This window comes from Pleurodeles waltl, chromosome 7, assembly GCF_031143425.1.
Source record: "Pleurodeles waltl isolate 20211129_DDA chromosome 7, aPleWal1.hap1.20221129, whole genome shotgun sequence".
NCBI lineage: Eukaryota > Metazoa > Chordata > Amphibia > Caudata > Salamandridae > Pleurodeles > Pleurodeles waltl.
In genome coordinates this window covers 1,468,696,216-1,468,723,577 of record NC_090446.1, presented here as the reverse complement: position 1 = coordinate 1,468,723,577, position 27,362 = coordinate 1,468,696,216, and the positions used below count along the sequence as shown (strand labels likewise).

The following is a 27,362-nucleotide window of genomic DNA, read 5'->3' as shown; positions in this document are numbered from 1 at the left end:
CTTTTACGTTTTTTTAAGCTACCAATTTCACATAGGTTGGTCCTGTGTAGATATGCAGAATTATACTCAGGGTCCGGCCCCCCACTTTGTGTTTCACAGTAAGGATTGCACTCAATTTGTTTTAATAAGCTGGTGGCATCCTTCTCTATCTGTGGTTTCCAACTAAACATCTCCTCAAGGTGGATCCAGCTGTACCTGGAAATCTGCTCTCAGGGTGAACAGTCGACTTTGAGTTTTCTTCCAAGGTGTGCAGTTGCCTTGATAAGACTTACCTTAGTTTTTGAAAAGTCGATCGTTAGATCCTTGCTAGAGCAGTAGCCCAAAAAATCAGTAAGTAGATCGTGTGATGGGTTTTTGGCCGTCACCATTAGGACGATATCTGTAAAAAGAAGGCCTGGCACTTTACTCTCTACAATAACGAGTAAGTCTAGGTTTGCTTATAGCAAATCTTAAACTACATTGTTCAGGAATAAACTAAAAAAAGGACTACTGCCATCACACAGCCTTGCTCAACACGTTGCTCAATTGGGAAAGAGTTATTGCACTCATCTGGGGCCCATAACAGAACTTGGCCGCATGTCTGCTATGAAGCCCAATGACAGCACTAAAAAAAGAGCTATCTACACCCATTTTGCATATTGATGACCATACCATTTCTCAAATGACTAGGTCGAAGGCTGACTTCTGCTACATAAAGATCAGAAATAGAACACTGTTTTTAACTACTCCATACTTGAAGGCAATCAGATATAAACATATTGCTTGATCCACCAAGCTGATCTTTGGTCTGAGGCTGGCCTGCACGTCCATCAGTATGCATTGTTATTTGTCCAACCCTGGAATATATTTGATAACACTTTTCCCAAGATTTTCCCTCCACCATCCAAAAAAGATCGGGTGGTAGTACTAGGCATGGTTTTTCCTATTCTCTTTTTTGTGTATTGGCTCCATAGGGCGGGTATCCCGTTCTCCGCAATAAAATAATTGAAAACCTGGGCAATAATACGAGACCAAACTTTAGGCTGTTTGCCATACAAATCAGGGGGATTAAGTCCAGGCCTGGAGCTTTTTGTGTTTACATTCTGAGAATAGCTCTTTCCACAGGGGCTGGAATTGTTTTTATTGAAAAAATACTTTTTGTCTTCTTAATAAATTTGGCACAATTTACCAAATCTGCAGTAAACTTTTAAAACAATGTTCATCAGAACATAATTGTGTTCAGAATGGCAAGTTTCTTGTAGATCCGTCAAAAGGGGTGGGCAGAAAAAGAGGGTAGGAAAAAGTACAGAAAAAATACTCTGAATGGAATTACACAAACTTTGCATGAATGTAGAAACTTTACTCAGGGAAGTGCCTTTTTTGGTTTGGTTTAAACCCAATCAGAAGTTGTTCAGGTATTAGTGTTTAAAATGTTGTGTGGGTTCCTAAAGGTTAAAAAGGTAGATTTGTCTGGACCAATAATCCATAGAGTGTCTATGAATTCAGATTTACAACAAACAGCACACTCATTTTGAAAAATATTCGGGTCCTACTGGATGAGGTAGATTTTTCTCCCACTACCCATTTTAGACCCGGCAGGTCTAAAGGTAGGTGCCTGCACCTGAATGCCTCTGACTAACTGCTTTCAACTTGTAGAAAAATATTGCAGCTGCTTGAACACAGCTATGGACAAATCAGTCTTGACCCTGCTCCAATCGGAACAGTCCATCCCGAACTGCCAAGCCAGGTCCTCCCCGAACCAGAACACAAGTATCCCAGGACAAGTTTCACCCTTGTTAGGGCACATCATCCAGGTATTGCTTGGTTCCAGTGACACCGTGTGCATAGGACCCACCTCTGGGCATGCCCGTCTGGGCATACCAAATCTGGGCATACCTCTCTACCTTAGAGTGACATCCCAAGTATACAAAAAAGTGATGGATGGAGTGCTTGAATTATTCTAAGTCACTGGTAATTACTCCAGGCCACTTCCCAGTTCATCGTTATTTTGCACACCATAACACCTCAGTTTGGACACAGCATAATGCAAATCAGTCTTGACCATGCTCCAATGAGAACAGTCCAGCCCTAACAGTCAAGACAAGTCCTCTCTGAAACAGAACAAAAGCAACCCAAGACAGTTTTTTCCCCTAGCTAGGGTATATCCTGGTTCCAGTGACACAGTGTGCACATGACCTACATCAGGGCATACCAGCCCTTCTTAGGGTGACATACTAAAGTATACAAAAAGTGCTGGATAGAAGGCCTGAATTAATCTCAGCCACTGGTAATTACTTGGGCTGCATCCCAGTCTTATACTTTGCACACCATGCCACCTCAGTTTGGACCCAGCTATATGCAAATTAGTCTTGACCCTGCGCTAATGGGAACAATCCAGCTCAAACTGTCAAGACAAGCCTTCCTGAACCAGAACACAAGCAATCGGTTTTGCCCTAGTTTAGAATATAAACCTCAATTTGAATTCGGCTTCAAAAATACTATGGGGCATATTTACAGAATGAGGAGCATCAGCCATGATGCACCACTTTTCATGCGCCCTCCGTGGCCCCTAACGTCATCATGGTAGCGAGTTTTCACAGTACAGCGCACCATGGCACACGCTAGCACAATAGCATCAACATTTTTGATGCTATTTTGGCACATTGTTCGACTAGTGCCAAAAATGATGGCGCCAGTTCAGCAATGAGTTAGGGGGGCCCATTGGAAACAATGGGAATGTCACTTTGATGCCTGCCTGGGGCAGGCGTTAAAAGTGATGGAAAAAATGGTGCAGTGATATTCTGGGCCTCCTAACGGGGGAACGCCCCCCTTGCATACATTTTGTCTGGGCAAGGCATAATGTGGCGCAGGGGGTTACAAAGTGCTGCAATGCTTGCATAAAAAAAATTACATAAGGGAGGCGCATGGAGATGCTAGGGGCTTGTAAATATGCCCCTATGTGCACTGGTGGAAAACTTATTGGTGTTTTGAGAGTTGACAATTAAGTGGACAAATGGATAAAGGGGGCTGACACAAAGTGCCTCTGTCTATATACTGAAAAAAAAAAACAACGGCTAAAGTAGAGTTTTATTAGGTCTTCTAATATTTTTTTGTAAAGTACTGTTTTAAAACTGTTTTATTCAGTGAATTTCTAAGGTTTCTTTTTGAAGTAAAGTAAAATCTTACTACCTTACTTATGAGGAACTCAACAGGCCCTGTGCCCAGCCTCCAGAAGCATTCAACCCCCCTACTGTGTATGGCACCTCATAGCCGGGCACGCCTCATGAGCAGCCAACCTTCCACAGAACTCCCACACCACATTTTCCCTTTTTGTTTTTAATTTTGTTTGAGTCCCATAAGACTCCTGGAGGAACTAGCAGGGCCACATGGCATGGGGGCATCATGATGTCTTCCCTGGGAGCCCCATGGGAATTCCACGTCTCAGTGACAACCATCATTTTTTTTCAATGTGTACCCTCTGGGATTTTATTTTTCAAGACTGAAGAACCGAGTCTCCAAGTCCTGTGATGGTGGGCACAATATTTTTTTTAGTTGTGGCCAACCAATCATAACGCTTGTTTCAGTGTCTGTCCTGAAGTCCAGCCAATCAGAATCCTCTTTTGTTGCTTTTTCACATTGGAATCCTGTGGCAACAGATATTATTATCTTGTAAACCTTAATTTATTTAAAACAACTGAACAGATTTACACTAAACCATAAAAAGCATGCTTTATGTGTAAATATATAGTTGTCTGTAAAATTTTGTGTAATTCTCTTCAACTGCTTTCTCTGTATGGCTGTTCAGTCGCTTGGCAGACCTATCCAAATTTACCAGGAAGGATCTGGGGTAGATGAGCTTATCTATCAAAGTGTAGTCAAGATTCGTCTAACAACTCCAAAGTTGTTAGCAAAACAAAAAACGCTCAGTCTATGGAATACACCATGGAAAGCCACCAGCATCGAGTAAGCAGCAGTGACTTTCCTGCAGTGCACTGTCCTAGAATTATAGATGAGTAAATGCTAACAAAGATCAGGAAATGAGGTGACTGATGACAAACGGACGATGTAATGCAGTCCTGCTTTTCTTTGACCTTACAAATATTTATTACTCCAGGCAGAGTGAGATGAAATAACTGCCCAAAACCATTCAATATTTAACCCGCATTCCACACAGGGACCGGGCATCGGTAGCGGGCATCTGGCGTTTTCCTGGTGGGCTGGAAGGGTCGGGCCGGTTTTGTTGCGGTGGGGGCTAGTTTTGTGAATGGGGGCCGGTTTTGCAGCTGTGCTGCGAACTCGGCCCCCAAAACAGCAGCAATGAGGTCTTCTTAAAACTGTGTGTGGAACCTTTGCACGCACAGTTTTAAGACCTCGCTGTGTGCGCAAAGGTCCTCCTCCACCCCCCAGGGGCTGGTCAGAAAAAGTTGCCAGGGCTGCTGCGGGTTCCCAGTCTGGCCGCGTTTCCACAGGCATTGAAATCCAGATTTTCAGGTTCCAAAGTCAGCAACTAAATTCTTGACCTGACAGGAGGAGCATGAACGTTCACCTGCTCTTTATTCAGACAGAGATGTTCGAGAATGTCGTAAGGGTTGTTATTGTTTACCAACAAGCAGCAGTTTACTTGTGGAAAAGAAAGTGCAAGGCCCCGGCTTATTTACCAGGAGGTCACCGGCACTCACACCATCCGCTGCCCCTGCCAGGTCTTCCAAATGCAGGTATCTATGATTATTACTATCACACCGATACAACTGTGACATTTTGCACTATTCCAAGCCACCTCGAGTTTTAAGAATGGTGCTAGTTCATTATGTTTAAGTATATGGAACTATGAAGCACTTTGCTGGTCTTAAAAGAGCTTGAGAAAGCCACCATGTGGTCACATTAAGGTGCCTGTCTTTGGACATAAGTGCAGGTGCCCAGAACAGGCATGCACCGGCACAAATTAAGTTGAGCTAATAGGTGTTTTGAAAATTCTGTCTATTTCAGTGTGTGCCAACATTTTCTTTCCAGTGACTGAGTTGTGTTTCATTTGGCAGTATCCCTCCCCTTAGTTACTTCTGGAAGCACTCCACAAAACAAAATCTGCCACTGCACCAAACACACTGCATGGATCATTGAAATAATTGTACAGACATGTCCGCATATAACTCCAAATGTTCCTGTGCTTAAATTGTAGAGCAGATTGTTGGGCAATGAAAATATTATTGTTAATATTTGAAAGATGACCTTTGAACATTGCTACTTTTCTCTTGTTTAAAATTGATGGGTACCCTGCTCTATGCTACTTGGATATGTTGCACATTGTGAGTTATTTACCTGAAACACCTGCTGTGGTATATAGGTAATCTATGGCAGGCAACATGTATAAAGTAAAGATACACTTATCAATTAAATAAAGTGCCTCACTAAAATACCCTCCCCTTCCAACCTTCTCCTTCACCTCTTGATTTCTGTAACCAGATTTCAGCTAGGCCACACACACACTACACTGTCCTATTCACAGCACCTAATGTTTAAAATACTCCTTCAACAATAAATATCTTCTGCAACGTGCTCCTGTGCTCAATAGCGCTAGGTCATGATTTTATAAAATGTAATAATAATCCAGGATTTGTAAAGCGCCGCAAATCACAAGTGAGGGTCTCAAGTTGGTGTATTGTAGGCACAGAGATTTTAAATAATTTGCCTAGAATCACAGGATGTTGAGCCGACGCCAAGACATAAACCTGGTTCCCCAAGCCCTGAAGGCGGCAGCTCAGGCTGTTAGCCACAGCCTCACCCAAAAAGAAACTATGTACTTGATTTTGTTCTTGACTGTAGAAAAGTAGCCTCTTTCTAGATTGGTTATCCCCACTTTTGGCCTGTTTGTCGGTGTGTTTGACTGTGTCTACTGGGATCCTGCTAATCAGGACCCCAGTAGTTATGTTCTCTCCCTTAAATTATGGTTATTGCATACTGTTAACTCAGTATTTACCCCACAATTGGCATACTGGTGCCACCTTATAAGTCCCTAGTATATGGTACCTAGGTATCCAGGGCATTGGGGTTCCAGGGGATCCCTATTGGCTGCAGCAGCTATTCTGCCAAAGGGTTCTGCAGGCCTGCCATTGCAGACTGCGTGAACCGGGTGCATGCACCCGTTTTCACTATAGGTCACTACACCAGGTCACTATAAGTCACCTCTAAGGTAGGCCCTCTCAGCCCAGAGAGCAGGGTGTAGGTATCTATTTATGAGTGCACCCCTGCACTAGCAGAGTTGCCCCCACAAACTCCAGACCCACTTTGCTGGACTTTGTGAGTGTGGAGACACCATTTTACGCATGTACTGGACATATGTCACTACCTATGTCCATTTACATAATGGTAACTCCGAACCTAACCATGTTTGGTATCAAAAATGTCAGAATCATACCCCAATACTTTTGCAAGTATTGGTTGTGTAATTCCATGCACTCTGGGGCTCCTTAGAGGACCCCCAGTACTGCCATTACAGCCTTCAGAGGTTTTCCAGGCAGACCCAGCTGCTGCCACTTCTCAGACAGGTTTCTGCCCCCCTGTTGCTCGAGCAGCTCGAGCCCAGGAAGGCAGAACAAATAATTTCCTGTGGGAGATGGGTGTTCCACCCTCTCCCTTTGGAAATAGGTGTTACAGGCTTGGGAGGGGTAACCTCCCCAAAACACTGGAAATGCTTTGAAGGGCACATTTGGTGGCCTCCTTGCATAATCCAGTCTACACTGGTTCAGGGACCCCCAGTCCCTGCTCTGGTGCGAAACTGGACAAAGGAAAGGGGAGTGACCAATCCCCTGTCTGTCACCACCCCAGGGGTGGTGCTCAGAGCTCCTCCAGACAGTTCCTGGGTTTTGCCATCTTGAATTCAAGGTTACTAGGGAACTCAGAGAGCATCTGAGTGGCCAGTGCAAGAAGGTGACGTCAGAACACTCCCCTGATAGGTGCTTACCTGTTTAGCTGGCCAATCCTCCTTTCAGGGCTATTTAGGGTCCCTCTTTTGGGTGGTTCTTCAGATTCGGACTGTAAGATTCCAGCAGAAATTCCTCTGCATCATCCACTTCAACTTCTTACCGAAGAAACTGCATCTGGACCCTCCAGGAACTCTACAACTACAACAAAGAAGCAAGATGTCTTCTGCAACACTGTAACTCCATTTCCTGCCAGCAACTGCAAACTGTTTCCCGGTCGTGCATCCTCTGAGGACAGCCCATTTACAGCCTGCATCAGAAGAGCGAGGTAATCTCCCTTGGGGTGAAGGATTCACTCCCCAGCTTTTGCAGGCACCTACTGCGACGACGACCAGTGGCATGGATCCCCTTTCCTGACAAGCTGCGTGGATCCTGGATCACGGGTGGTGGACTGAAGTAGTCCCGATGGTCCCGACGTCCTACTGTCCCACTTTGGTGGAGGTAAGAGATTGCCTCCCCACGCAAGACAATACCCACGTGCACCGCATGTTTTGCAGTTGCCAAGGCTTGTTGGCGCTTCTCCACGAAATCCGGGTTTAGCAGGGGCTCCTGTTCTCCCTGGACTCTCCAGTGCTTGTTGGACTTGGTCCCCTTCTTCCACAAGTCTTCAGGTCCAGGGATCAGTTGTTGGTGTCTTGCAGTCTCTGCTGGTTCTTGCAATAACTTCTTTTTTGTCTTTCTGTGTATTTTAGGAAATTTACTGTACTTTACTCCTACTTTCCTGGGCTCTGTGGTGGGTTCTATTACTTACCTCTAGTGTTTTCTAATACTCCCAGCACCCCTCTACAAACTACACTTGCATAGGTGGGAAACTGACATTCGCATTCCTCTTTCTTAGTATATGGTTTGTGTTCCCCTTAGGCTCATTTCTAACGATTGTGATTCTTACTAATTGCACTGTTTTCTAACTGTTTCTAAACATGTTTCTGGATACTAGTGTATATATTTGGTGTTTTACTTATCTCCTAAGGGAGTATAGTCTCTAGAATATTTTTGGCATTTGTTTCACTAAAATAATGTACCTTTATTTTTCTAACACTGAGTATTTTCTTTCATGTGTGTGAGTGCTCCGTGACTGTAGTGATATTGCATAAGCTTTGCATGTCTCCTAGTTAAGCCTTGGCTGCTCATCCACACTACCCCTAGAGTACCTTGCTTCTAGACACTGTCTACATTTCACTAATAAGGAATAACTGGACCTGGTATAAGGTGTAAGTACCTTAGGTACCCACTACAAACCAGGCCAGCATCCTACATTGGCGGAGGGGGATACTCTGTCACAAACGTGATTGATATCTCGTCCGCCGTATTACAGTCCCATTATATTCTATGGAGATCATAAAACGGCGGACTGGATATCCTTTATGTTTGTGAAGGAGTATTCCATCCACCGAGAACTAAATCAGACCCCTAGTCTTGAAAAAGAAAGAACTCTTATCTTCTGGAAAATTCAAGAGTCCCCAAAATCGATAGTCCAAAGGCCTCCTGAGGAGAGAAGGTCACCTTGCTTCCTCTTAGGTCTTCCAGGGACGCCACAGAGCAACGCTCCCATAAAATTTTTTATAACAGTATAACATCCTTGTTTACCTAACTAGGTAGTGTGTCTTCTCCTTGTTTTCTCTGTCATGAAAGCAGAGGTTACTGTACGATTTTCTCACTTGATCTCTGGCAGTTCCAAGGTGTTGCCCATCCTTTAATGTCAGAGGGTCACTAACCTAGCGGCAGGTCCCCTCCTTTGACTGCAAATGCATGTTGTACATGGAGGGTGCCCTTAAAGGGACGCCAACAAACAAGTGTTGTTTTTTCTCATTCAATCCGGCAAACGGGCATTAATACAGAAAACAACTTGTAGAGTTGACATTTTGATTGAGTTAGGAAAGTCTGTTCTTATTAGCCTGATGCCACCCTGAAGAGTTTCTTCTAATCACCGTGTTAAGCAGCCGTACACAACCTTACAATCGCCTACTCAGCCGGTGAGACAAACCGAGAGACTGGGGAACTCACCTCTACTGCTGCTCTGACTGTGTGGACAGGAAGCTTAACTCATGGCATCTTTGAGATAGCCCTGTGAAGACTCAGGCGGTCATTCTGACCGCGGCGGGCGGCAGTCGCCGCCTGCCATGTGGTTACCGCCGAATGACCGCTCTGCGGTCAAAAGACCGCGGCGGCCATTCCGGCTTTCCCGCTGGGCCGTCGGGTGACCGCAAAAAAGGCCGCCCGCCGGCCCAGCGGGAAAACCCCTGCAACAATGAAGCCGGCTCCGAATGGAGCCGGCGGAGTTGTAGGGGTGCGACGGGTGCAGTGGCACCCATCGCGATTTTCACTGTCTGCATAGCAGACAGTGAAAATCTTTGTGGGGCCCTGTTAGGAGGCCCCACGACACCCGTTCCCGCCATCCTGTTCCTGGCGGTAAAAACCGCCAGAAACAGGGTGGCGGGAAGGGGGTCGGAATCCCCATGGCGGCGCTGCAAGCAGCGCCGCCATGGAGGATTCCCTGGGCCAGGGGAAAACCGGCGGGCAACTGCTGGTTTCCCTTTTCTGACCGCGGCTTTACCGCCGCGGTCAGAATCGCCCAGGAAGCACCGCCAGCCTGTTGGCGGTGCTTCCGCTGCCCTCCGCCCTGGCGGTCATGGACCGCCAGGGTCGGAATGACCCCCTCAGTTATTAATATGTCATGAAAGAGGTAGAGCTAGTCTTGGAGGATGGGGGTAGCATTTATGCTCAAAGTAAAGCCTTGTCAAGCAGAGATTGGATCTGCCTCCGTAGCCTCCTTATAGGCTCTGCACAGGTTAGAGTCATCTTGACTGAATCCATTAGCACTAGGATCAGCTGAACTATCACACATACTCCAAGCTGATTCATTCCCTTTATACCTTCAAATCTCTCAGCTTCTTAAAAAGCTGGTTCAGTCACTGTAGAGGAACCCAGTGTAAAGTGATCTGCAATACGAGGTGATTCAGAGAGCGGCACCTTTTGATGACCAGCCCACATTGAGCCACTTCGGACCATCCTGTACAAAAAGATAGAAAACATGCATACATTTATACATACAGGTGTTTAATTATTTTTATACATCCCTGTTTGCCACTTTTACATTTTAAGAGTTATGGACAGATACAAAAGTGAGATAATGGGGAATAGGCATCTAGACATCCATGGACAGCAAAGGTGAAGGTCAAATGCAGATGGGGCTATAGAGCTTCTCCCCTCCTGGCAATATCGCAGGTACTTGCAGGCACTGGCAGCTGGTGTGAGGCATCCCCAGCAGGCACTGGCAGCAACAGTGAGGCATGAGGCTGGCTTGAAGAAGCACTTGTATAAGGGCCTAGCAGAAAGCTTTGAGGTCAGTGGAAGGTGGAAAAAAGACCACAGTTGGTGAAGAGGCAAAATGGAAGTGCGGTCCCTTTAATGCTCCGGGATATCTAAAGACGTTCGCTCCAGTGGAAGGCGCTGTCAGATAGAGTATAGGTGATGTCAGTGTTGGACATGTGGTAGTCTGAGCTCTTCCTCCAAAAGGCCAGTCTCTGTTTGTGTGCAGGGAGAGTGCATTAAAGAAGGATAACAACAGGTTCAAGTGAGTTGCTAAGATTGCTTTACCTAAGTCATGGTAGTTGGTGCTTTGTGTGTATAGGCAGACTTACGTTACAGTCAATCTTTAATTGGCACCAATGACTGTCTTAATTGCAGGAGCTCGAAGTGCCAAAGGTTACATTCGAAACATAGTTCTTGACTCTCTGAGGGATGGGTAGTGCCTTGGTTGGAAGCTCCTTGTAGATGGTGTCACCAAAGTCCAGGTGGGGCATGACCGCTGCAAGGACCAGAGTGATCTCCTAAGGCATGTGTAGGAGGGGAAGGCCCCCATTAAGTGATGAAGAAATCATAACACATTTTTAGAGCCTGTGCTTGTTTTGGAACCCGACAGTTGAAATGATGAGATGGTTGAAATGTGCCTATGCTCAGGACTTTATCTTTGATCCTTTAAGTTTAAGGTGCAGAAATGTTTGATGCGTCCCGAGCTTGGAGTGCTGAGAAAGGCCACTGGTGACTGTTACCGGATCCCTCCTGTAGGTTGAGCGGCAGCATCAGTATACCAGCACATCATCATCTTACCAGCATAGCACATGCTGTAGTCTTCGATGAAGTGGGCCAGTAGGTCGAAGTAGCTGTTTGAAAGGACCAATGACAGTAACAATTCCTTGTAAATAACCCTCTTGTGAGTGTGATGGTCATCTATTGCATCCGAGGACTTACACCTGCTCTTCATCTCCATTCCTCTCCAGATAACTTCCTGCTATATAACTACCTCAAATTACATTCTCAATTTATGGCTCATTTTTATTTTGTATTAAAAAGAGTCTAGTTTAACTATTTGAGTATCATTTACAAGAAGACATTAAACCAGTTAGGGTATTTGCTGGTCATAACTTAAATTTTGCCAGTAAGCACTGTCAAAATCAAAAACCTTGTACTTCACAATGTTTCAGACGTTTTGTAAATGCTGTTTCAGGAAAGAGTTTCTCCCAAGTGGTAGCTTATTGCAAACTCAGCTTTAACTGATTTTGATGATAAATGCAATTTAAACTTTCCAAAGTTTGGAAAGGATGCTAAAGTTTTGCAAAGTATTGATCAAAACTTTCAGCATTTGTAGTGTGAGCTTACAGTGTAAGTACTTTTAGTAAGATTCCTCCATATGTTGGTAACGGATTAAGCTGTACCCAGGGCCAATGGGACCAAGATGGCTGTGTGCTCCAGCTGTATATGAGCTCAGGCATGAACTATAGGAATGGAAATGGGCAGGGACACTCAGGGGGTGATTCTAACCCTGGTGGTCGGTGTTAAAGCGGCGGCCAACCCGCCAACAGGCTGGCGGTAAAAAATATGGAATTCTGACCCTGGCGGGAACCGCCAACACAGACAGCCACTTTAACACTCCGACCGCCACGGCGGTACAAACAAACAGCGCGGCGGTCACCGCCAACAGACAGGCGGCAGACAATGTACCGCCCACACTATCACAACTCACCAATCCGCCACCTTTTCCGGGGCGGGAGCACCGCCGATAAAAACACGGCGGAAACAGACTACGGACGGGAAAACGCTCACCACTACGCACTCCAGGAGGAAGGAGGACAGCATGGAACCCGAATTAAACATCCTACCTGCTCTCGTATACCTTCTCATCTACCACGAGTACGAAGTCCGGCGCAGACGACAACGGTGAGTACTGCACCTACGACACACGGGAGGGGGGAGGACGAAAGGTTACGGGCACACACATATGCGACCCCCCCCCCCAACTATGTACACACCAATGCAGAGCAACAAGTCACAGTGACACCACCCAAACACCCCAGAAAAATGCTAGGACATAATCAAATTTGGAATAAATATTTATGTACCAAAAAGCTCCTGAAAATTATCGTACAACCATGAAAGATATTCACAAGAAAACAAATGACATACACATCAGTGTATAACTGAAGTAACAAGTCCTGCACATCCTACGAATTCATCATGTCCGTGGGCCAAAGTTTTGAGAAACAAGGGCAAAGCCCACACAGGAGACCTGAGTCCTTTGGAGAGAACACTGCAGGGGCATCAGATGTAAAAACTACAGGCACCTCAGGGGGAAGGGAAGGGGGGGGCACCACAGCCACATGAGTCCACGACGCCAGATCCAAGAGGAGCCACCATGCCCACTGTACCATCCTGGGGAGTGCAAAGCCACAGTCTCTCAATGTCTCTACAGTGGGTGGGCTGCCCACTGTACCATCCTGGGGAGTGCAAAGCCACAGTCTCTCAATGTCTCTACAGTGGGTGGGCTGCCCACTGTACCATCCTGGGGAGTGCAAAGCCACAGTCTCTCAATGTCTCTACAGTGGGTGGGCTGCCCACTGTACCATCCTGGGGAGTGCAAAGCCACAGTCTCTCAATGTCACTACAGTGGGTGGGCTGCCCACTGTACCATCCTGGGGAGTGCAAAACCACAGTCTCTCAATGTCTCTACAGTGGGTGGGCTGCCCACTGTACCATCCTGGGGAGTGCAAAGCCACAGTCCATCAGGTGGATGACAGTCTCCACTAGTCAAGGAGGAGGCATGGTGGGCACAGTGAACCATAAACAGTGATTGAGACGGCGGTGCCCAGCGGAGCGGTGCTTGACAGGAAGGGACCAGCGGAGCGGTGCTTGAGAAGAAGGGCCCAGCGGAGCGGTGCTTGAGAAGAAGGGCCCAGCGGAGCGGTGCTTGAGAAGAAGGGCCCAGCGGAGCGGTGCTTGAGAGGAAGGGCCCAGCGGAGCGGTGCTTGAGAAGAAGGGCCCAGCGGAGCGGTGCTTGAGAAGAAGGGCCCAGCGGAGCGGTGCTTGAGAAGAAGGGCCCAGCGGAGCGGTGCTTGAGACGGTGGGGCCCAGCGGAGCGGTGCTTGAGAGGAAGGGCCCAGCGGAGCGGTGCTTGAGAAGAAGGGCCCAGCGGAGCGGTGCTTGACAGGAAGGGCCCAGCGGAGCGGTGCTTGAGAGGAAGGGCCCAGCGGAGAGGTGGAGAGACAGCGGGGCCCAGCGGAGCGGTGCTTGAGATGAAGGGCCCAGCGGAGCGGTGCTTGAGAGGAAGGGCCCAGCGGAGCGGTGCTTGAGACGGCGGGGCCCAGCGGAGCGGTGCTTGAGAAGAAGGGCCCAGCGGAGCGGTGCTTGAGAGGAAGGGCCCCGCGGAGCGGTGCTTGAGAAGAAGGGCCCAGCGGAGCGGTGCTTGAGAAGAAGGGCCCAGCGGAGCGATGCTTGAGAAGAAGGGCCCAGCGGAGCGGTGCTTGAGAAGAAGGGCCCAGCGGAGCGGTGCTTGAGACGGCGGGGCCCAGCGGAGCGGTGCTTGAGAGGAAGGGCCCAGCGGAGCGGTGCTTGAGAAGAGGGGCCCAGCGGAGCAGTGCTTGACAGGAAGGGCCCAGCGGAGCGGTGCTTGAGAGGAAGGGCCCAGCGGAGAGGTGGAGAGACAGCGGGGCCCAGCAGAGCGGTGCTTGAGATGAAGGGCCCAGCGGAGCGGTGCTTGAGAGGAAGGGCCCAGCGGAGCGGTGCTTGAGACGGCGGGGCCCAGCGGAGCGGTGCTTGAGAAGAAGGGCCCAGCGGAGCGGTGCTTGAGAGGAAGGGCCCAGCGGAGCGGTGCTTGAGAAGAAGGGCCCAGCGGAGCGGTGCTTGAGAGGAAGGGCCCAGCGGAGCGGTGCTTGAGAAGAAGGGCCCAGCGGAGCGGTGCTTGAGAAGAAGGGCCCAGCGGAGCGGTGCTTGAGAAGAAGGGCCCAGCGGAGCGGTGCTTGAGACGGCGGAGCCCAGCGGAGCGGTGCTTGAGAGGAAGGGCCCAGCGAAGCGGTGCTTGAGAAGAAGGGCCCAGCGGAGCGGTGCTTGAGACGGCGGGGCCCAGCGGAGCGGTGCTTGAGAGGAAGGGCCCAGCGGAGCGGTGCTTGAGAAGAAGGGCCCAGCGGAGCGGTGCTTGAGACGGCGGGGCCCAGCGGAGCGGTGCTTGAGATGAAGGGCCCAGCGGAGCGGTGCTTGAGATGAAGGGCCCAGCGGAGCGGTGCTTGAGAAGAAGGGCCCAGCGGAGCGGTGCTTGAGATGAAGGGCCCAGCGGAGCGGTGCTTGAGATGAAGGGCCCAGCGGAGCAGTGCTTGAGATGAAGGGCCCAGCGGAGCAGTGCTTGAGACGGCGGGGCCCTGTTCAGCGGTGCTCTTCTGCACCGCGGGCCCTGTTCAGCGGTGCTCTTCTGCACGGCGGGGCCCTGTTCAGCGGTGCCTATCTTCACGGCGGGCCCTGTTCAGCGGTGCTCTTCTCCACGGCGGGCCCTGTTCAGCGGTGCTCTTCTCCACGGCGGGCCCTGTTCAGCGGTGCTCTTCTGCACGGCGGGGCCCTGTTCAGCGGTGCCTATCTTCACGGCGGGCCCTGTTCAGCGGTGCCTATCTTCACGGCGGGCCCTGTTCAGCGGTGCTCTTCTCCACGGCGGGCCCTGTTCAGCGGTGCTCTTCTGCACGGCGGTCCCTGTTCAGCGGTGCTCTTCTGCACGGCGGGCCCTGTTCAGCGGTGCTCTTCTCCACGGCGGGCCCTGTTCAGCGGTGCTCTTCTGCCCCGCGGGCCCTGTTCAGCAGTGCACTTCTCCACGGCGGGCCCTGTTCAGCAGTGCTCTTCTTCATCGCGGGCCTTGTTCAGCGGTGCTCTTCTCCACGGCGGGCCCTGTTCAGCGGTGCCTTTCTCCACGGCGGGCCCTGTTCAGCGGTACTCTTCTGCCCCGCGGGCCCTGTTCAGCGGTGCTCATCCAGCAGGTCAAGGGAGCCAGACCTGGCCTGGACTCCCTGCTCAGTCGCCCTCGGACCGTGACGTTTCTGGACCCTTCGGGGACGGACTCCTGGCCTCCTTAGTGTCCTCCTTCCCAGCTGGGATGTGGCATGTGGGGTCCACCTTCTCCGCGCTCCTGTTGCCCTTCCGCTCCTTTGATGGGGCTCTCGGGCCCTTGCCTCCCCTAGATGGTGTGGGTGGTGAAGTGGCCGCGCATTGCTCCTTGGGGGCAGCCCTGTCGGTCCTCTCACGGCGGCCCTTGTTTTTGCGGGTCCTCTTGCCGGGGGGGGGGGGCTGGACGTGTCCTTGCTGCTGATCGATGTGTCACTGCTGGCAAAGGGTGGGCTCCAGAACCCATGCACAACAGTGACACCCGAAGCTGGGCTGGTGGTGGCTGCGGTGCTCTTGGGACTCTTTGAAGATGGATGGGGGAGCTCATCGGGGGGAAAGAGGTCAAGGTTAGCCATGAAAAGTTTTTTAGGGCCAAGGTAAAGGGTAGGAGAAGTGGAGATGGAAGTGGAGGTAGAGGAGGTGGTTGTAGGAGAGTCAGGTGTGCTGTCATTGGGTGAAGGTGCTGGTGCTGTAGGCTGTCGTGAGGTGGTTAGCTGTTGGGTGGGTGGCTGCCTGCGTTTGTGTGTCTTGGAAGAGGGGGTGACAGACACAGTGGGAGAGGACACAGGGGACGTGTAAATGGCAGTGGGGGTGGTGACTGCACGAGTGTGGACTGTACTGGAGGGTGAGGTGGTGATGGAAGCACTGGCTGATGTTGGGGTGCATGCAGGTGTGAGTGTAGACGTCACAGGGAGGGAGGAGGGAGACGAGGAGGAGGGGGACACAGGGGTGGCAGTGGCTGTTGGCATGTCTGCATCTGGGTGTTGCTTGGGTGAGTGTTTGTGGGATCTGTGGTGCTTGTGTTTGGATGAGCTGCTCTTGGGTGTTGAGGTGTGTGCAGGCTGGTCTGATGGTGTGGATGGGATAGGCTGAGGAACAGGAGACAGAGAAAGGCTGGAGGCAGTAAGAAGAGGGAGGCTGGAAACAGGGACAATGGCTGCCGTCAGTGCTGAGGCCAGAGCAGTGAACGCTCGTTGATGGGCAGCCTGACCCGAATGAATGCCCTCCAGGTACGCATTGCTCTGTTGCACCTCCCTTTGCACACCCTGGATGGCATTCAAAAGGGTCGTCTGCCCAACAATGAGCGTCCTTACCAGGTCAATGAGCTCCGCACTGAGGGCAGCAGGGGCAACAGGGGCAGGGGCTGAGGTGCCTGGGGCGAAGGAGACGCGCGCCTTCCTGGGCGAACGGGCACGGAGCGAAGACTGAGGGGCTGCTGGGAGGGCGGGGCTGGTGCGCTGGGTGGCGGCTGTACCTGTAGAGGCGGGGGGCACGGATGTTGCCGCCACCGCTAGGGAGCTCCCATCCGAGGACGTGTCGCTTTCGCTGCTCTCACCAGCGGTCCCCGTCGTGGTGCTCCCCTCGCCCTCCGGATCACTGGTGCCCTCGGTGTCTGTTCCTGGGCCCACCGGGGCCTTGTGTCCTGCAGCTCCCTCGTGCTCCGATGCCAAATCTCCTCCGCCTGATGATGCTAATGCACACATGCACAAGAAGATGAAGAGAAAGGGTGGGGGGAGAAAAAAGAAGACCAGGTTGAGTGCATGCAATGTCAACACCGTTGGCGGAGAGGACAGACACAGGAGCCTAATGCACTAAGCCGCGCATTCGGGGTACACTACTCAGTACTACTGACTAGGACAACAGGCAAAGAGACGTCAAACGCGCACATGGGAGATGCTGGACCTTCAATGGCTGTACTTGTCACCCTACAGAGGTGGGGGCCGGGGGCACAGGGCCATGCCTAAGGGAGAGGACTACACTACAGAAAGCGCCCTGGCCTAATGTCACCCACAGCCCTCCTCCCCCACCCAGACGCCTCCACTGCACAGAAAGATAGGAGAATGTGCTGATACTCACCCCCTTGTGTCTGCTGTGATGTCTTAAAGCGCCCATCCAATTCTGGGTAGGCCACCGCCAGGATCCGGGACATCAGGGGGGTCATGGTGCGACTGGCACCCCTCCTAGGTTGGGAGGCCATCCCCAGCAGTGTTTCTGCGGTGTTCCTTGTTCCGCGGCGGATGTCCTCCCACCTCTTGCAGCAGTGGGTGCCCCGTCTGTTGTGGACCCCCAAGTTCCGGACTTCCTTGGCGATGGCACGCCAAATCTCGATCTTCTGATGGGCGCTGACCTATTTGACATGTACAGGGTGGAAAGGAGGAAATCATCAATGACCTGCATGTTAGATGTGATTGGCCCCCCCCACCAACTTTGCCATATGGCACATGCTCTTATCTGTCGGGCGTTGCACTCCTCATTCGCCCCCCACCCCACCAACTTACATCCACCCCAATCCACACAGGCATAGCCCATTCCATGTGCACCCGGTGTACTCACTTGTTGGTCTGGAGGACCGTAGAGTAGCGCATACTGGGGGAGGACCCCATCCACGAGCTTCTCCAACTCTTCAGACGTGAAGGCAGGGGCCCTTTCCCCAGTCGCAGCAGCCATTGTATCTTCCAGACCGAGGTCACAGCAGCACTTGCAGTATAGGTCCTCTCCTGTGGATGATCAGGTCTCGAGTGATTAAGCAGATAGAAAATGGCGGTCACGCCCGCGGCGGTGCGTACCGCGGCGGTGCGTACCGCGACCGCCGGCGCACTTCGTCATTGGCTCCTGAAACCCATAGGCTTCAATGTTAACCAATGCGGCTTTGCGCCGCGGTCTTCGACCGCCTACCGCCACGGTGTGCCCCGCCAGCGCATTGACCTCACATCCCATTGTCCCACTTCACAGGTCAGGCAGCCGCCATTTCAAGGGCCTACATGGCTTAATTTTGACTGCGACACACAGGTCTAGGCCTTGCATTGCCACACATACACGCCTTTCAACCCATTGCCATTCTTTAACTGTGCAAGCTGTCTGTACGTACCTGTGGTTTGGCTGACTCTGTGCTCCATGTTGTCCTTCCTAGGCACCGTCCGCTGGGACTTGGGATGAGAAGGAGGAATCCTCGCGTGTACCGACCGCTGGTGGACCTGTCGACAATGGAAGAACGCCATATAATACTTCGATACAGACTTGACCGTGCCACTATCCATGAACTGTGTGCCCAGCTGGAGCCAGCCCTGATGTCCCCCATCCGCCAACCCACAGGGATTCCCCCTCTGGTGCAGGTTTTGTCAGTCCTCCATTTTTTGGCAAGTGGGTCATTCCAGACCACAGTGGCCATGTCATCTGGAATGTCTCAGCCTATGTTTTCAAAGATTTTGAGCAGAGTGTTGTCTGCCCTGATGAAACTCATGTGGAGCTACATCATTTTCCCAGAGGAGGGTGACTTGCCTACAGTGAAGGGTGATTTCTATGCCCTTGGACATATCCCCAACATCATTGGTGCCATTGATGGGACCCATGTGGCTTTGGTACCCCCAAAAGACGATGAGCAGGTGTACCGAAACAGAAAAAGTTATCATTCGATGAATGTCCAGGTGGTCTGTTTGGCTGACCAGTACATCTCCCATGTAAATGCCAAGTTCCCAGGGTCAGTGCATGACGCGTATGTGATGCGAAATAGCAGCATCCCCTATGTGATGGAGCAGCTACAGAGACAACGTGTGTGGCTAATAGGTGACTCTGGTTACCCCAACCTGCCTTGGCTACTGACCCCAGTAAGGAATCCCCGGACCAGGGCAGAGGAACGGTACAATGAGGCCCATGGGCGAACTAGGAGGATCATCGAAAGGACCTTTGGCCTCCTGAAGGCCAGGCTTAGGTGCCTGCATATGACTGGGGGATCCCTGATGTACTCACCAAAGAAGGTGTGCCACATCATCGTGGCCTGCTGTATGCTTCACAATCTGGCATTGCGACGTCAGGTTCCTTTCCTGCAGGAGGATGGTGCAGATGGTGGTGTTGAAGCAGCTGTGGAGCCTGCGGAGAGTGAAGAGGAGGAAGACTCAGAGGACGACACAGACAACAGGGACAGAGTAATAGAACAGTATTTCCAGTAGCACACAGGTAATAATCACCCATGCCATTTTACATTTCCTGAAAGCCTCCTGCATCTCAACTTTGTCGGTTTCCCCCCAGACCTATGAACATGATGTTTGATTTTCCCTTCCCTTTTCTGTGCTGTATGAGCCACTGCGTGACCTCGGCTTGGTTGGCCCATGGACTAATGCTAAGTTACCTCGGTATGTGTAATTCACAATGTTAACAATACGTAATTGATATGTAATGTGTCATACATTTGTAAATAAGACAGGCTGAGTCCTGATTGATTTCAGTGCAATGTGTGATTTATTATTAGTGCATAGATATTGGTACATGATAGTGAAACAGTGATGGGTGGGGGTGGAGTAATGTCCATGGCGGAGTCCAGTTCTCAGTCTCACAGGTGCATTGTCCATATGCCTGTGGCAGGATGGAGCAGGGGCAGTTCAAGGTTTGACAGGGTGGCAATGTGGGACAGTGGGAGGACTTCAGGGGGTATGTGATGCTGGCGGGGGACTTGACATCCTACTCTGTCGTTTTTTTTTATCTCAGGCTCCTTTTGCGGGGCGGTTGTTGTTCAGCAGGAGGTGGGGTTCTGGTGGGCTGTCGTTGTGGTGGGGCCTCCTGTCCACTAGCGCCGACGGAGGTGGTAGGCTGTTCCTGTTCCTGGCTAGTGACAGGGGCCCTGTGTGATGCCACATGGTCCCGAAACGTGTCCTCTATGCGGTTCAGGGTCTGGACTATGCTCCCCATAGCGGTTGAGATGTTGCTGAGTTGGTCGCTGAACCCCATGTAGCGTTGCTCCTGCTGTGCCTGGATCTCCTGGAACCTGGCCAGTACCGTCGCCATCGTCTCTTGTGAGTGGTGGTAGGCAGCCATGATGGTGGTGAGGGCCTCTTGGAGAGTGGGTTCCCTGGGCCTCTCCTCCCCCCCCTGTCGCACAGCAGCCCTCCGAGTTGCCCTGTTTCCCTGGGCCTCTGTCCCCTGGACGGTGTGCCCACTCCCACTGCCCCCAGGTCCCTGTTGTTGTTGGGTTGGTGGGTTACCCTGGGGGCCCTGTAGTGGTAGACACACCGCTGCTTGACCTGTCCTAGAGACAGAGGCATGGGCCCGCTGGGTGGGAGCTGTGCTGTTGTTCCCAGAGGGGGTTGGGTCTGCAGTGGCCTGTGTCTGGGTGAGGGGAACCGACTGCCCAGAGGTCCCCGATGGTCCGGGCTGGTCGTCAGGTTCCAGGTCGACAGAGCTGCTGTCATCACTAGTGGCCTGTTCCGGGGGTGGGATGGACATTTCTGGTCCCTCCTGACCGGTGTGTTGTCGTTCGGGTCCTGCATGGGGTAAGAGGGTATGGTTATTGTTTCTGTGTGTGCATTAGCTTGCGTTTTATGGGTGCCCTTGTCCCCCAGTGCTGGCATTCCCTTGGGGGAGGTGTTGTGAGGGTGTTTTGTGGTGGGGGGGTGATGGGTATGTGCAGTGGTCATGCTTAGGTGATGGGTGTCCATAGTTTGGGGGTGGCATGCAGGGGTTGGTGTTGGGTGGGTTGTGCTGGGGAGACATTCTCAGGGAGGATGTGTGCTGGGGGGTTGAGGGTGAGGGTGGGGGTTAGCATGCTGGGGGGGGGGTGAAGTGGTTGGCCTTGTACTTACCAGAGTCCATTCCTCCGTGTACTCCAGCGAGGCCATCAGGATGCAGGATGTTGAGTACCTCTTGCTCCCATGTTGTGAATTCGGGTGGAGTGGGTGGAGGTCCCCCGCCAGTCTTCTGCACTGCGATGTTGTGTCGCGAGACCATCGAGCGCACCTTCCCCCGTAGGTCGTTCCATCGTTTGCGGATGTCCTCTCGATTTCTGGGATGCTGTCCCACCGCGTTGACCCTGTCCACGATCCGCTGCCAGAGCTCCGCCTTCCTTGCTATGGTGGTGTGCTGGACCTGTGAGCCGAAGAGCTGGGGTTCCACTCTTATGATCTCCTCCACCATGACCCGGAGTTCTTGGTCCGAAAAGCGTGGGTGCCTTTGTGGTGCCATGGGGTGGTGTGTATGAGGTGTGGGGTGGTATATGTGATGATGTGTGTGTTGGTGTGTGGTGCTTTGTGCTTCTATGTGGTGTGTGTGATGTTGCGGTGTGCCTCTGTGTGTCTGGCTATCTATTCTCTGATGTGTCTCTCTCTCCTTTGTCTCTGGTTTTTGTTGGTAGGGGTTTGTGGGTGATGTGGGTGTGTGTTTTATATGGTATTGGATGTGTGGGAGTGGTGTGTGTATGTGTTTCAGGTGTGTGCCTTTCAAATTGTCCAATGTGGTAGGGGTTTGTAAAGGTGTGTGTATTTTGACCGCGGCGGTGTGTACCGCCAATGGAATACCGCGGTTGAATGACCGCCGCGTCGATTTGCCGGTCATAATGGGATGGGCGTATTTCTGTTGGCGTAGCGGTGGAGGTTTGGTCTTCTCCAGTTTACCGCTGGCCGCTGATGTGGCGGACTGCAGTGGAGGGCGGATTTTCGGAGGTTTTGCAGTTGTGGGTCAGAATGTCCGTGGCGGCTAACCGCGGCCGCAGCGGTATTGTGGCGGCCTTCTGACCGGCGGTAAGCGGCTTTTACCGCCGAGGTCAGAATGACCCCCTCAGTGCCCTGATCATAATTGAGGTGATGCTGGTCCAGGAGAGGCATCAATTTTGTAACACAAAAAGACATTAAGTTCTTGAGGATCTGTAGAGAAGTAACCTAGTGAGATTGAGCCTGTTGAATGATGGTTTCTACTTTGTTGCAAGTCTGAAAATGGTTATTTCATACTTATGGATCATGGATATTTTATTTTACTTTTACTGTTGTCGCAGACTTGGGATATCTTACATGTTTTCTGTGTATTCTGCCTACCTTTTCATTTGGAGTAGATCATGCAAAGACTGCTGAAAGAGTTATTCTCACGTCTGTGTATATTTTGGAAGGCTTGAGCGGGTGGATATGTGTATGATGCCCATTACTATACATTCAATGTGGGTGAGGATCAGGTGTCTATGGAGATTTGGGGGTCATGTGATCTGTAGCTTTTGAGTCAATGGCACTGTATTGATGCTTCCTCTGAGGCCGCACCTGCATCTGTCCAGTGCTCTCGTTGACATCTGTGTAGAGCGTCCCTAGAAACATTTGGGGGGTTATTCTAACTTTGGAGGAGTGTTAATCCGTCCCAAAAGTGACGGTAAAGTGACGGATATACCACCAGCCGTATTACGAGTTCCATAGGATATAATGGACTCGTAATACGGCTGGTGGTAAATCCGTCACTTTTCCGTCACTTTTGGGACGGATTAACACCTCCTCCAAAGTTAGAATAACCCCCTTGATCTAATTAGTGTGTATTTTGATGCTGTGTGCTTTAGAATAATAGGAAAGAAAAGGATGAGGTGCTCCCATCTGAACAGGACAGTTCAACGAGGATCAAGTTGTGAAGGGTTTCGATGATTCTTTGTTGGAAGGTGTAGGAATAGGCAACAGTGTAGATGTTCATCTTAACCATGAGGAATTCCCATGACGATGCAGGGGTTTGCCAGCAGCATTCATGCATACGAGGTGACAAAATAAAAGTAAAAACAAACCCTTTCAGGTTGCCCTTTCGCATGCTCATTGAAGGTCAAAGTTTGCAGTTTAACTTTGTCTTTCCATTAATTCATTGTATCATTTGTGCAACCAAGTATTTTTGTTTATATATCTTTGTTTCTTTACAAGATAACGATATTTGTCCAAAACTCTCCTATGGATACAAAATTTCATCAATAGCATGTTAATTTTATCAGAGGGTGAATGTATAGGGATGTGGGGAATATTGTATGAGTAACAGTCTTGTCCTCCTAAATTAAAGCTTGCATCGGTTCGATGGTTACTCATGTTCAAAAGTTTATCTGGATTATTTGGAAGCTAAACCGTGTTTGTTAAGAAAACTGTTACTCTTTCAAAAAATGCTATTTTTCAATACTTTAATCTAAAGGCAATTTCTTGAATCGTATCTCTAAACTGTTACACCCACAGATGTCTTGCTCCTGCCAACTTAAGTTCATGAAGTCAACAGCTTCCTTCATACGAATCGTTTGTGCTCTGGTTTAACAACAGCTTGGAAAGCCAATAAATCTGGGTTTATTATGCTAATTCAAGCAGAGTAAGCGGATTAAGGCAGGCTAAAACAATTAAAAGAAGTTTGTATTGAAGGTTTCCTTGCATTTGGTACAGCCCTTATATCAAATAAAAGTCTGCTAAGAAGGGAGATTTCATTATAGTTCTTCAGTTGTTTTAATGGAATAGAAAGACACGAAGGACTGTGATAAAAGCAATGAAACAAGGGTGTGGTGACGCTCTGTTCCAGTTTTTCATTTTGCTTAAAATATTTAATTTGCTTTACATATATATATACACATAGGTGGTTATTACAACTTTGGAGGAGGTGTTAATCCGTCCCAAAAGTGACGGTAAAGGGACGGATATACCTCCAGCCGTATTACGAGTCCATTATATCCTATGGAACTCGTAATACGGCTGGTGGTATATCCGTCACTTTACCGTCACTTTTGGGACAGATTAACACCTCCTTTAAAGTTGTAATAACCCCCATAGTGTTATACTTGACCATGGTTAGTGATGCTCATGGTAAGTTAGCCGTAGTTAATAAAGGCCTTTGTATAAATGACTCATGTTAACATTGAAAATGTACATTGGCTTCTGTGTTTTTCCTCTCTAATCTCGTTGCAGGAGCCAAGCAAATTAAGGCCAATATTTATACTTTTTTAGCGCCGCATTTGCACCGCTTTTTGCCGCAAGAGCAGTGCAAAGTTACAAAATACTATTGTATTTTGTAAGTTCGCGCTGATTTTGCGTCAAAAAATGATGCAAATGCGGTGCTAAAAAAGTATAAATATGGGCCTAAATGTTTCAATGTTTTAGTTTTTGTGAAAAATGATGCCAGTGTGTGTTCCGTGGAGAGTGAATAGTGGGGAGCTTTGATATGCTCAAGATGGCTGGCTTCCGCTAACTGATTCAGTTGACCTAGGCCCCGTTTACAGATTTTGTTCCTGGAGCTAAAAATGTCTCCCAAACCGTTGCCCTTACTCCAGAAGAAGTGGTGGAATGAGGGATAGTATTTTGTGTCAGAGACAGCACTAACACACCCATATTACACACAATGCCAGAACAGGTGGGATCCCAACCCGCAGCCTGCACCCTGAATCAGCAGAGGGCTTGTTGCACTATAGAAAGAGGGAACTCTACAGGAGGCCGAAGGTACGGAGGCGCCAGTAAGGACAGAGTTGCAAGGATCCAACTGGGGGAGGTACTCTGGAAGACGCAGACTGATGCGGGGATGCACTCAGGCCCAAGACAAACCAAACGTGATTCGAGGAAGTGGGATTTGTCCTTCCATCTATAAGGTGATCACTCCATAAAAGGCACTGGAGGCAGAGCCAGTTCGTCCCCCCAGCACTCCAACCTCAAAGGCACAACCCAGGGGCAATACAACACTCGGCCAGAAGTCTCATCCCAAAAGCACTAGGCTTTGTTCCACGTGCTAGGACAGACTCTCATTACACCACGGAACCTGAGGACTCCCTTACCTTTTTTGCTCATTCCGGTCTGAGAACAGCAACAAGGGGTCTGAGGCACAAAAAGATTCAGCCTGAAGGCCCACAAAGGCTCATACAGGTGGCTTTATGTTCTGTAGCACGCAATACGATGGAGGTGGTCCTAAACTTTCCACGACGCATAATGGCTAAGAACCACATGCAAATGAATGAATGAATGCAATTTCATAGAAAATGATTTCATGAAATACCATTACTGAGAAACCATTTCATCTAAACATTGTAATGGAAATGTTCATAATGAATGGCGTTTAAGTTTTAATGGAAATCAATTCATAGAATGTCTTCCTGGTCGAAATTGGATTTTAAATGTTTATTTTTTAAGTCTAAGAGCAATTGTTGCAGGTCTTTCTTTCAGAAACAGTTTTGTCAGAGATATGTATTCCAGCACTTCACTTCAGGGGATATAATTTCATATTTATACCTTTTACATTGTCAGACAATTACTTTGGATTGATTTAATTCACTGACCCCTCACTGTCCGTAAACACCATCAATCCCTGCCCCCTAAAACTCCTCGCCACACCTAAACTACACTCATCCCTGAAGCCTAAAAGGCCTTTCCACTCCACAAATCCACCATCCCGGAACCCTTAAGTCACTCACTACCCCTAACTCCACCCATTCCTGAACACTAAGAATCCCTTTCTACGCCTAACCACCACCCATCCCCCCTTAAAACACCTCAGCACACTCAAACTCCAACCATCCCAGAACACTAAAAAAAAACTCACCGCCTTTAATCACAAGCCATCCCTGACTCCTAAGAACTCCTCATCACCCTAAACCACTCATCCCTGAACTCAAACAGCCCTTTTCTACAGCTAAACTCCAGCCATCTCTGAATCCTTGAGCCCTCAACACACTAAACTTCACCCCATCATGAACCTTAAAAACTCTTCAGCACCCCAACCGCTACCCATAATTGAACCTTAAAAACCCTCATCAGCCATAAACCCCATCTATCTATGAACCCTAAAACCCATCAACACCCTTACAAGACACCCATCGTGGAAACCTAAAAGCATCTCACACATCTAAACACTACTCATCAGTAAACCCTAAAAAACCCTCACCACACCTACACTCCACCCATCTCTGAACCCTAAATATCCCTTTCTATGCTCAAACTCCAATTTTTCATGACACCTGAAAACCCCTCATCAACCTAAACATTACTCATCTCTGAATCCAAAAAACCAACAGTAGTCCTAAACTCCACCCAACTTTAATGTAATTTTGGATTTTTCCTTAAATTGATCTTTCCTTTAAAATGTTTGCTTTAATTTTCGAATTTGTTACATTTCCTTAAAATTGTTTTTCCATGATTTGGTTTCTTCCAATGTAGTCTCTCAGTTTTCGTTTCCCATTAATACGCAATCCTCACATTCAAATACCCACTGCATCAGCTCACATCTGGGTGGGAAACAGGGTCAAGGCCTGTTCTCATATCTGATACACCTATAGGAGTGTATGGCATTTCCTAGTCAGTGGCCTACCCCTACGCTTCCTCAGAGAGACTCGCCTCAACAAAAAGGGGGAACATGTGATGGTTGAAACCAGTTCTGTGAGTCATCGCACAAAATGTACTCACCACTGCCTGTGCTACTTTTTCTACTACTTGCCCTCGACAATGACATAAACACACTATCCAATGTACTCGTGTCATACTGCTTCCTGGCCAGGTAATCCATAGACACAGGGACCTAATAAATGCTGACAGGAAGGAAAAGAATGACATGTTCATGTCTGCACCAGAGATACCGGACTGTTGCGGATCCTCCCTCTTGACCACTGGAGGCACACTGAGGAGGCTGTGTGGAGTCATTTGAAGATGAATCAAGAGATATTTTGGACTGTAATGCTATTATACTGGCATTGTGTAGTAGCAGTTGGTCCTGGAACCATAAAATCACTTACTACCCCTAAGTCCACCCATTCCTGAATGCACAGACTTCACATTTATACACCCCCTGGAGTTCTAGCAGGCTCGTTTAAGCCAATACCTGGAAAATGGGGCTTCAGTCTTCTCACCTCAGATACTATGGCCCACCGGAAAGCAGCAATACAAGATGAACTGATGGGGGACTCTGCATCAAGTTTGAAAGAACAACACCAATTACAACCAGATATCAATAAATGGAGGAAACAATATACAGAACATCCAACCCCACAGCTCCGGCAGCAACTTGAGAAGGCTAAGTTCAACCTAAATTTCCACTACACCACGCAAGCGGAATATGCATTACTGCAGCTTAAATGACAACTTTTTTAACACGGGGAGAAGGTCACCTATTGGCAGCACAGCTTTGTCAATGAGAAGGTCACCTAGCCATACCGGCTATGAGAAATCGAGAAGTTTGCTTAGTGACCCATCCTGCAGAAATAGCAGAATGCTTTTCCCAATTTTTAGGATGACTATGCCATACAGAGGCCCTAGATGATAC

General features: G+C 49.5%; 1 protein-coding gene across 2 annotated transcripts in view; it reads right to left on the bottom strand.

Moving 5' to 3' along the window:
• LOC138247438 (transmembrane protein 91-like) overlaps window positions 1–27,362 on the bottom strand; it is an 81,977-nt gene that overhangs the window by 38,880 nt on the left and 15,735 nt on the right. Inside the window, exon 1 of one of the 2 annotated variants that reach the window (XM_069202067.1) lies at window positions 273–374. The exons of the other annotated variant lie outside the window; for it this stretch is intronic. Within the exon in view, the coding sequence (XP_069058168.1) occupies window positions 273–368 (96 nt within the window). The 5' untranslated portion in view covers window positions 369–374. Of the gene's footprint in view, window positions 1–272; window positions 375–27,362 lie in introns of those variants that run through there. 2 annotated transcript variants of the gene reach the window in all.